This window comes from Chiloscyllium plagiosum, chromosome 12 (assembly GCF_004010195.1).
Source record: "Chiloscyllium plagiosum isolate BGI_BamShark_2017 chromosome 12, ASM401019v2, whole genome shotgun sequence".
NCBI classification, from domain to species: Eukaryota; Metazoa; Chordata; class Chondrichthyes; order Orectolobiformes; family Hemiscylliidae; genus Chiloscyllium; species Chiloscyllium plagiosum.
In genome coordinates this window covers 58,182,590-58,193,996 of record NC_057721.1, presented here as the reverse complement: position 1 = coordinate 58,193,996, position 11,407 = coordinate 58,182,590, and the positions used below count along the sequence as shown (strand labels likewise).

Here is an 11,407-nt window from a genome sequence, read left to right as displayed (position 1 = left end):
AACGAGTTGGACCGAAGGGTCTGTTTCCATGCTGTATATCTCTATGACTCTATCACCAGTTCTGTAGTTTCCGCACCATAAGAAAATCTATTGAACCCATTATAACTGATGATAATATGAGAGTGATATATGCAATTTTCCTGTTCAAATATATTAGCTAATCTGTTCTGTTCCTCAAGATAGAGGATGTTTATAACAGGAAGTAAAATATTTCCACCACATTGAGCACCCATCACTATTAACCACTCCAGAGCAAAGCTATTTTAAATGTGCTAATAATGTGCTTTCACAAAATCTTAGAAGCCAATCTAGTGGCATCAGAGCACCGAAAGGAGCAAAATGTTCTACCCTTGACACCCCTTGTTTATATGTACCCAAGAATACCAAATTGAGCCCTAAAATACAGTTACTATATGAATATTGCATATAGCTTTCACAAAAACAAAGACTGAGGGAGGTCATTCAATCCACTGAAGCTGGGGTCAGTTAGCTGGATGACTTGTTTTGTGGTGCAGAAGCATGCCAACAGTATGGGTTCAATCCTAGCACCAGCTGAGGTAATCATGAAGGACTCTCCTTTTTAAACCTCTCCTCTCATTTGAGGCCTAGTGACACTCAGGTTAACCCTCTATCAGTCAGCTCTGGTGAGAGCAGCCTTATGATCTGGTAGGACTCTGGTGACTTTCCCTTTAGCTATCTCTTTTAATGAAGTTAGCAAATAGTCTAGCTTCCCTACTCATTGCCTAAAGCCCTGCTAATTTCACTGTTGAATCTACTTCCACCACTTTCTTAGGCAGTGCAGTCCAGTTCACAATAACTAGCTGCGTCAACAAATGTAACCTCATCTTCAGTGCATATTGCTAATTATCTAAAATGTTATTTTTATTTTATCAATACTGCAAATAAAAAAAAAGTATATAGTGACGATTTTTTTGTAGCTAGACATTTGATATCCACTGACTCAGCCAGGAAACTGGAGAGCTTGTTTGTATCTACAAGAAAGAAGGAATTAACTGTACCAGTAATGCTGTTACCAATCCAATCTGTTCTGGTACAAAACATCTCCTCCAAATCTCCAGCTTTACTTTCATATAGGGTATTTTGTTTCGACAGCCAGAGTACCAGGTTTTCAGACAGTTCTGCAACAGTAAATTGTTTGATTTTAGTTATTTTTAGGCAAAACAGCAGTGTAATTATGCTCCTCACACATTTCAACACTTTGTGTAACAAAATTTTCACTATCTCATTCCCCACTTACATAGCCCCCTTTGTCCAACAGTTCTATGTTCTGAGTCACAAATTTCTTCTGCAATTGCTGTCACTAATGATTCACAACACTAGAGATGATATAAATGTGACGAATTGAACATCGATCTACTTTCTTTAGTCCCCCTGAAATGCACATGTTTTAGTGATTCATAGCTAGACTGACAACTGGCTGAACACATCTCCAGAAATTGAGCTCTCAAATTGTCATTTACATTTTGGCTCTTATTTATAAAATCCAAATCAAGTTTCTTTTCTAGGTGGAAATAATGAAGATTAGACTGACTTTTCCAATCAATGTAGCCACCATGTGGCGCGGATAGTGAATTAGCTCATGGGAAGGAAATAGCGAGAGGGAATAAGGGTGTTTTTTTTTAGATTAGTGACCTCTGACTAGTGAAATTCCACAGGGATCAGTGCTGGGTATACAACTGTTAAAATACATTAATCACGTAGAGGAAGGAAGTGAATGTACTGTAGCCAAGTTTGCAGATGACACTAAAATAGGTGAAAAGATGAGAGGGAATCAAAGTTTACAGAGAGGTATTGATAGGTTAATTAAGTGGGGAAAAAGAATGGCAAATGGAATATAATGTGGAAAAATGCAAACGTGATCATTTTGTAAGGGAGAACAAAAGAACAGAATATTATTTAAATGGAGAAAGACTGAAGAAAGCTGCAACACAAAAGTATCTTGGGGGACTTGTGCATGAAACATAGAAAGTTAACACATAGGTGCAGCAGGTAATCAGGAACGCTAATGAAATGTTGGCCCTTATTTCAAAGGGGTTGGAGTATAAAAGTAGGCAAGTCTTTTTGCAGTTGTACAAGGTGCTGGTGAGTCCTGGAGCACTGTGAGCAGTTTTGGTCATGTTATTTATGTAAAGATATTATTTTATTGGAGCCAGTTCAGAGAAGGTTTATTAGGATGATCCCTGGTATGGAGGGATTGTCTTATGAATAAAGGTCACTCAATGGAGTTTAGAGGAAGAGAGGTGATCCCACTGAGACATGAAAGATTCTTAAGGGGTTTGCCAGGGTGAATGCTGAGAGGATGTTTCCCCTCATGGGAGAGTCAAGGACCAGAGGACATAGTCTCAGGATAAGAGGCACTAGTTTAAGACCAAGATGAAGTGGAATTTCTTCTCTCAAAGCTTGTTTGTATTTAGAACTCCTTGCCACAGAGGGCTGTGAGGACAGAGTCCTTTTGAATATTTAATACTGAGACAGATTTAGCAGGGGAAATCAAGGGTTATGGGGAAAGGAGAGGAAAGTGGATGTGAGGAATGCCGATCAGTCATGATCCTATTCATTGACAGAACAGGTTCAAGGGGCAAAATAGCCCACTCCTATTTCTATTTCTTATTATCTTATGAGAAAGTGATGGAGCAGCACTATGCCAGATTCCCTGATGCTTGGCTAAAGGGAGCAGGTAACCACATGGCAAAAGTTTTGTACTGCAGGAACACTTACAGAGAAGGTGCCTGGAAATAATAATGGTCAATATCCTGTCCATAAAATACTTGCAACATACAAAATGGAATAGTATGCCTGAGGGAAGTTGCCAATGTTGACCTACATTTATCAGGTGGATGAGCGATATATGTTGGCAAGTTGGCTAGCCCGCATGTTACACGTCCATGGTTAACTCATTTCAAGATTTCAACTAAACGTAAAGCTCTTCCACTACAATTGCATGGAATAACTAAGATGGAAAATGATCATTTGGAACAACCAGACTGTGCTAGTGCTTACACTGCAATAAAATAATACATCAATGCCTCTCAAGTAAGGAAGGCAGAGCATAAACTGGCATTGGAATAGAAATCTCATTAGTTGATGGAAAAGGATTTTGCTTGAAGAACAAGAAGACATGTTACAAATTCATACTGTAAACAAACATGAGAGTACAATTTTAATCCAAAAAGGCACCATTATTTTCAGTAAGCATTTAATAAATTAATTACCTGGTTGAGGCAAAGTGCTCACATTCATACTGGCTCGAGGTCCAATTCCTTTAGTATTTCTTGCAGCTATGGACAGCCTATATTTTCACACAAAAATCTCTAGTTAGCCAAAACAGATGATTGACACAGAAGAAGAGAAAATTATTTAAACATAAACTTTTTTTTTGCAATGTATGCAGTAGAACCTCTATTATCCAAACGAGACAGACAGGGAGTACTTTGTTTGGATAACTGATCTTTTGGATAACTGATCTAATCATAAATAGGCGGTAATTTATGAGTGCCGGTTATCTGAACATTTCTTGGTTATCCACCAATGCAAGCCATAATGCCGTTTAACCAATAACTGATCTATTGCAAACAAACAGTAATTTGAGTGCCGGTTAGCAAACATTTCTCCGTCATCCGACAATGTACGCCATAATGCCATTTAACTGATAACTGAATGCTGAGTTGCCTAATGCTGTTTGTACGGAACCTTGAGATCTTGTTCGGATAATCCAAAATTCAGATAATTGATGTTCAGATAATCGAGGTTGTACTGTAGTTCTATATAGAATGTGCAGTTTGTATATTTCCAATTTCATAGAAGACAATAAAAGTAAATTTCTGAATACTTGATCCCTCAATATTTTCATTGTTTTGTAAGCATAGGTTATCCAATTTTAAAAATAGGTTTAGATGTAACATTAGAGAGTATTTTGATAGATTTGATCATTTTAGTGGCAAACTACCTCAAAGTAACATTACCAAAGACAACACTTGTTCTGAAAATCCAAAGATATCACATTGTTCAACTAGAGTATCTTATATCATATATTTGTTACAGACATACAAGCACATATTTATGCATAAAATACCTGTATGTTGTGCCTGGCTTCGTAGGATAAATAGAAAAACATAGTTGTTCCTTAGTTGCATCCCTGAGGAAATGTTCGGTACCACTCTGGAGCTCAATATGGTAACCAATTAATGGTCCATTAAGAAACATGGGCGGTTTCCATTCAACAACCACTGAGGTAGGACTGGGACTTTCAATCCTAACAATTACAGGTGCTGATGATGGAACTAAAAAAAATCACACACAAAATATAAATTTTTTTACTCCTTTTTGTCAGTTGGATAATTTAAAATTAAAATGTGAAGAAAATATCCACCCTGGATTGTTTAAAACTGTAAATAATTTCCTACAGCTCACAGCTGCTTTTTAAGTTGCAATTGAAATGAAATCACATTTCCTTAAGTTAAATAGAACAGAGTACATCTTGATAAAAGATAAAAGGTAAAGTGGCCATAGTCCCACTCTCTCATTAGAGACAGATGACCATTGGCAGTTTAACCGGAGAGTCACTGAACCTCAGGCAAGAGGAGAGTTTGAGAAGGAGAATACTTCACAGTGACCTCAGCCAGTGCAATAAATCCACACTGTTGGTATCTATCTGCATTGCAAACCAGCCATCCAACCAACTAAGCTAACTGACCCCCTCACCTGAGATGTGGTGACCCTCAGGGTAAATCACAACCAGTCATCTCCTTCTAATAAGACAGCAGCCCTATGGTCTGGTAGGACTATAAAGATCTATCTTTGCATCTTTAAAACAGAATGACTCCTGAAAATTGACTTTCGGGTACCAAAAATGAAACGGCTTTATTGTCAAATCACCTTTGCATTATCCTCCTGATTCCTACACCACGATCTTTTCTTAGCGTTAATTTTTACTACTTCCTCAACGTTGCTTACTGCCACAGAGCTCTTGTGAAGTTCATTTTCCCCAATATTATCAACCTCTGATTTTGAATGTGCAATGATTATTTCAGCAATGAATATGACATACAAATTCTAGAGCTCATTGATGCAGCATTATTAATTCAAAATCAATTCTGAGCTGGCATGCTGACATTAGAGCTCAGCAAGAAAGGATGGAGATGATGTAGGCAATAGGAGCTGCACTAAGCCACTTAGTTACTGCACAAGCCTAATTGGCCATTTAAAAAAATAATGACTGATGTTCTACCCCCCCTTATCCCTTAATTTCCTTAGTATTTAAAATCTATTAACCTATACACTCATCAACAACTGAGCAAAAACAGCTCGCTGGGATAGAGAATTCCATAGAGTTACAACCCATTCAATAAAGACATTTCTCAAGTCAGTCTTCAATGATTGACACCTTCCCCTGAAACTATGATGCTCAATTCTAGATTGGCTAGTTCAGGAATCACATTTCTTCACCTCCACTACTAATGGCTTTGACAGGAATAAAAATCTCATTATCTCCATCTATAGTAGGACACTCCTCAGTTTTAAACTGTGTCCATTTGGCCTAAAGTCCCACAGGAGAAAAAAGATCAACTCAGCATCCACCCTTTCAAGTCCCATCAGGATCTTGTATGTTTGCATTAGACCACTCTCATTCGCCTAAACTCCATCGGGTATAGGCTCAATTAGCTCAGGCTTTCCACATAAGGTAACCCCTTCATCCAGAAATCATTCTGTTGAACCATCTCAGAAATGCCTCTCACTACATTATATTTTAAAGTAAGGAGAGAATCTGGTGTAACCCCGTAAAACTGTAGCATAACTGCAGTACACTTATATTCTATTCTCCTTGCAGTAAAAGCTAACCTGCCATTCTTTGTTGAGTATGCCTATTAACTTGCGGTTTCTGTTAGTTTCTGTTTGGGGCAGCATGGTAGCTCAGTGTTTAGCACTGCTACCTAACAGTGCCAGGAACCTGACTTTGATTTCAGGCTTCGGTGGAGTTTATACATTCTTCCCGTATATGCGTGGGTTTCCTTTGGCTGCACCGGTTTCCTCTCTCAGTCCAAAGATGTGCAGGTTAGGTGGATTGACCATGCGAAAGTAATGTCCCTGTAATATCCAGGGTTATGCAGCTGAGGTGGGCTAGTCATCGTAAAAACTCCGTGCAGGCTTACTGGGATAGAATGGGGAAGTGTCTGGGTCGGATGCTCTGTGGAAGGTCAAGGCAGACTCAATGGGCTAAAATGGCCTCTTTCTGCACTGTAGGGATTCTATAATTTACTTATATGCAAGGACTCCAAAGCCCTTTGAATGCAATAATTTCCCAGTCCGTCATAATGAAACAAATGCTGCTTTAATGGTATTTTCTTGACAAAGTGAATAACATCACACTTCACTGTACTCTATTCCATTTGCCATGATCTTGAACATATTCTCGATTAAAATCCAAGTGAAAAAAATTTTGACTAAATGAAACAAGCCAGGTATAGGCAAACTATAAGATCATGTCCTCTAATCAGTCCAAGCATATGTCTAAATATAGATGTCTTTAAAACTAGTATGAAGACAAGTTAAAATGTAGGGTTGCTCACCCAACTGAACATGTAACCCTTATAATTTGTGTATCTGGTGCTAAAAATATAAATATCCACTAATTGTCATGTTTGGTTCTGAACAACTTTCTCGACATTTTATAAAAACACATACTTTGAAAGCAGTGCATTTTTAAAGCAGTGCAAAGATACATCTTACTTCTATCGAAATATTCTTCTTTAAAATAACATACCACCATATGGTTTGGTTCTGTAAGAGCGACTTTCAGTTGAGTATTTATACAGTCTGTCTGTTACTACCCACATCACTCGAAAGACATACTCAGTATACGGGTGCAATTTTGTGATGTTATATATTGCATCTTCAATAACCTGTGCAAACAGTAGAACATACAAACAACAGATCAATTGCTTTACAAAGTTTCCAAGGATGCCACAACTTAGACTGCATTTTCTTTACTGTTAATACAACACAATTTTACTTTTGAATATATTTGTCTTTCAAAGTAACAAGGTGAAAACAGAACTAAAACATAAAGGCTTTAAGAAAATAACTTCAATGAACAAACTTTAATTAAATGTACTCCTATTCTTTATATGCATTCCAAATTAAATAGCAAAAACTTGCAAATACCTATCCATTGTTTAATTGAATGGGACAATTCTATGTACATTAATCAATATAAAATATTTGTTGCAGAGGGATACAAGATAGGCAGTTAAAGTTCTGGGTCCAAAAAGATGTTTGTTGCAAACTGAAATTGAAGTATTCAATTGCAAATCTGGAAATTGTCATCAAAATTCAAAACAGATATTTTACATTTCAACTATTCAATCAACATGAATTTTCGACAATCCAGAATGTTAATTAGCTTCTATGGATTGTGGAAACTGCAAAAAATTTCTATATTTATATTCTGAATTTTAATGCAAACTCTTAAAACATACAGAAGTATCGGAGTTGTTGTGGCTTATTAGTAAATACATACTTCAGTGTAAATCCATTGCCCAGGTAGTCCTTTGTATCTCCACTGAAGAATGTATCTTACTGCTGATGAGTTTGCTCGTTCCCATTTTACAAGAATGGATGTACTGTGTATTAAACTTGCCACAGGAGGATGGGGATCATTCAGTGACTCTAAAAAAAAGAACAGAAAGCAATATTTGAAAGTGACAAAAAAACTCATTGATCACTTCTGAAAATCTGAAAAACATTGAAATCTTAATACATCTTAACACAGATCACAGCATTTTACTGCAAAACAGCCTTTTCATTATGGTTTCTTTGTCAATCAAATTTCAAGCAAGCCCAATGAGGATTCTCTTTCTCCTTTAAATCTAATAAGTATAAGAAGTTGACTATTGTAATCCAATTGTTATTGTGTAAATTTGTTCGATACTATGTTTCTTTTTTTTCCAGACAGTATCTTCAACAATGTAGTGAATCGATGGACCATTACAAATTGTAAATAGCTGGATTATAAAAAATCCTTTTACTGATCCATGCAGAAAAAAAATAGAAATATTATGCCAACATTTAACCAGCTGAACATCAGTAATGAGAGTTTATCAATGTCATATTAACTATAAGTACATTCAAAAGGAGAGGACAAGTAGAATTAGGAAGAAGACAAGAAAAGTAGTTACCAAAGACCCATCGCACCCCAGCAATTCTTTTCTACAACCTCTTGTATCAGGCAGAAGATACAAAAGCTTGAACACGTGCACCAGCAGGGTCAAGAACAGCTTCTTCACTGCTATTAATGGACTATGAATGGACTCCCTAACGTCAAATAATGCTGATCTTGCCTTTCACATGCCTAGCACATGAGGAGAAAGTGAGGACTGCAGATGCTGGAGATCAGAGCTGAAAATGTGTTGCTGGAAAAGCGCAGTAGGTCAGGCAGCATCCAGGGAACAGGAGAATCGACGTTTCGGGCATAAGCCCTTCTTCAGGAGGACTTATGCCCGAAACGTCAATTCTCCTGTTCCCTGGATGCTGCCTGACCTGCTGCGCTTTTCCAGCAACACATTTTCAGCTCATGCCTAGCACATGTCTAGCTTTTTTTTCACCCTATGATCTGTATGTCCTTGCTTACTATAATCTGCCTGTAATACTCACAAACAAAGCTTTTCACTGTCTGTAGATACATGTAACAATAAAAATCAATCAGTCAGTCAAGTAGGGTTTGGGCTGAGATGGCTAATCTGAATTGAAAAATGGCTGCAAGAAACACAATGTCTCTCATATTAGAAAGGAGCGAAGTCAGTCAAAACTGCAATTCATTTTGTGATAACAAATAGAAGTGTTTGTTTCTAGGAGAATGCTGAACAAGTATTAAATTCCACTGAGAAGATGCCATATTTGCATAACATTCATTAGCTGGAAAATGGGAGAGATATATTTCCTTTAAACCAATTTTATTGATCTCAGGTAAACTAAGTCATTTTGAAAATGGACAAAAAGCATATCACAAGAGTGTACATGGACTAAAAGTGAAAAACTCAATGGGAATTCATTTTCAACTGATTGCTTTAATTAATAACATGGTAAATTCTGCTAGATTCTCTATCACAAGTTTGAGTTCTGAGGAAGAGTGCCTGGACCTGAGACATTAACTCTGATTTCTCTCCACAGAGGCAAAAGGTGTGGTGCTGGAAAAGCACAGCAGGTTAGGCAGCATCGTAGGAGCAAGAAAGTCAACATTTTGGGCAGAAACTCTTCATCCTGATCCAGCATCTGCAGTCCTCACTTTCTCTCCACAGATGCTGCCGAACCTGCTGAGTTTTTCCAGCAAATTCTGATTTTGTCTTGACCACAAGAATTCAGCAAACAAGCCCCAAAGCTGTTTGTTCACAAATGCACAGCAAAACTTTCTTTACTTTATTCATATATTGATAGCAACACCAAGAGAAATTTATTAAGCCTTTCAAATGTTATACTAGTATATAAAGAAACCATAACTGCCATTTTGTTTTCTCCACCAGAAATCCACGAAAGTTGATTAAAAAAAACCTTAATGGGATGTTGCATGTTATTTGGGAGATTTAGCTCTTAAATTTAAATGCTCTTAATTAATTCCACAGATTCATGTTTCATTTTTGTTTTTGAGATTATTGTATTTATGGGCTTCTTTTAACACTTCCTTTAATTGATTTGTTGCTTTCGAGACTTTTTTCCTGTCTCTGGTTGGTTGTCATCTGCAGTATAAATCATTATAACCTCAATTCAGAATGATGAGAGTCTTACTAGATCTACTTTTTATCTATTTCCTGTATTTTTATCAATTTTTTATCAATTCTTATCAAAAAGCAGAATCAGAGAAGGGAAGAGAGGTCTCTTTGTACCCAAATTGGACAGCCAAGAAATACCCAAGATGTCAAGAAAAGCAAAATCAAAAAATATGCTGCCTTTGGCATTGACTTCCCCCACTTTGATAAGATATAAACCTTTTAAACCTGACTCCAGTTAACCTCCCAAGAAGAAAACAGCTGCAATAGCTCAAGGGTGAAAAGATGCTGGAACCAATTACGCAAATACATATTTAGAAAACTTATATGAAAAATACATATGTGTTATATAGAAGTCCTTCATAGGACTTGTTCAAAAACAGCATACTTTTCAGAGTTCAAAATTGAAATATTGCTCCTTTACCTGTTATGTGGAAAATGTAAGATTCCTCAGCCTTTTTACAGCTAAACTGACAGATCTGTACCTGTGAAAAAAAATGATCCTATGAACACAAACAATACAGCTCAGTAAATTCTGTAAAAATTGGTTAAACTGGGAACTTATATAATGACCTCAGGGCATCCAAAAGTGTTCTACAGAAACTGAAGTATTTTAGAGGTGCAGTCAATGTTGTACAAGAACACAGCAGTAAATTTACATGGAACATGTCGCACAAACAGTAATAAGTTAAATGATCAGACAGAATAGACCTAACCTTAATCACAATGGGGCTGAAATATCCCAGGCCCTGAATGAGATAGGCAATGGCCAGTCAGCTGGGATAATGTGGAAAGGTCAGGAAAATGGGATTGTTAATGTTGAGCAAAAAAAGTTCCAATTCTGCAACCAGGTTTTGAGCAGCAAGAAGAAAGTAGTGCAAACTAGTGGCGAGAGGTCTTTTTATATGTCATTAGTACTTAACCTCACCTCACTAATATACAATTTCCTATTCACCCATGTACTAGATAGAAACTACACAATGACACATGCTGACAAAGAAGTTGGAAATGGTAGCTAGTGGCTCCAACTCACCACTGGTTCTTCCAGACCTCCAAGTTCGATCGCAGTCCCCAAATCCTCAGCTCCAAGGACAGTGCCTGACTGCACCAACCCCCATCCGCAAAGGCTGGCAAAAGACATGCACCAGTCTCACCACACCATCTTGTCACACCTCTGACCTACTTAGAATACAGTTCTCCACTTCAACTTTGGAGTGCACTGAACCTTCCAAAGTGCTGCTGCCAGGATACTTTGTTCACAAGGACAGAGGCACATCTAATAGATTAGAGCAACATGCACTTCAGGGTTCCTTGTTTGTTTGCTGACTGCTCACTCACTTTGCACATACTAGACTTCACACAGTATCCCTGCTTTGCCGTTTTAGAATTTTATCAACACGTACAGAACTCTCAAGCTCACCATATGTCTGTCTTGCCAGGCTGTTTAGTAGAGACATAAAGACATGCAGTTTGTCATAGTTGTCAGTAGTAATCAGTCAAGCGGACAGGCTCATTGCTCTGTGGCACCATTTAATATCAAGGAGATACCTACAGCATGTGCTAACAGCTTATCCAGCAAATATAGTGAATGTGTTCTTCAACCAAATGATCCTATCTCATTATCTAAG

At 37.4% G+C, this 11,407-nt stretch overlaps 1 protein-coding gene across 1 annotated transcript in view; it reads right to left on the bottom strand.

Moving 5' to 3' along the window:
• The window catches only part of LOC122555525 (proto-oncogene tyrosine-protein kinase ROS-like), a 208,342-nt gene that overhangs the window by 153,517 nt on the left and 43,418 nt on the right, over window positions 1-11,407 (bottom strand). Inside the window, exons 5-10 of the mRNA XM_043701546.1 lie at window positions 10,204-10,264; window positions 7,538-7,686; window positions 6,782-6,920; window positions 4,094-4,301; window positions 3,234-3,310; window positions 1,020-1,139 (exon numbers count right to left, since the gene is read on the bottom strand). Of these exons, the coding sequence (XP_043557481.1) occupies window positions 1,020-1,139; window positions 3,234-3,310; window positions 4,094-4,301; window positions 6,782-6,920; window positions 7,538-7,686; window positions 10,204-10,264 (754 nt within the window). The remainder of the gene's footprint in view (window positions 1-1,019; window positions 1,140-3,233; window positions 3,311-4,093; window positions 4,302-6,781; window positions 6,921-7,537; window positions 7,687-10,203; window positions 10,265-11,407) is intronic.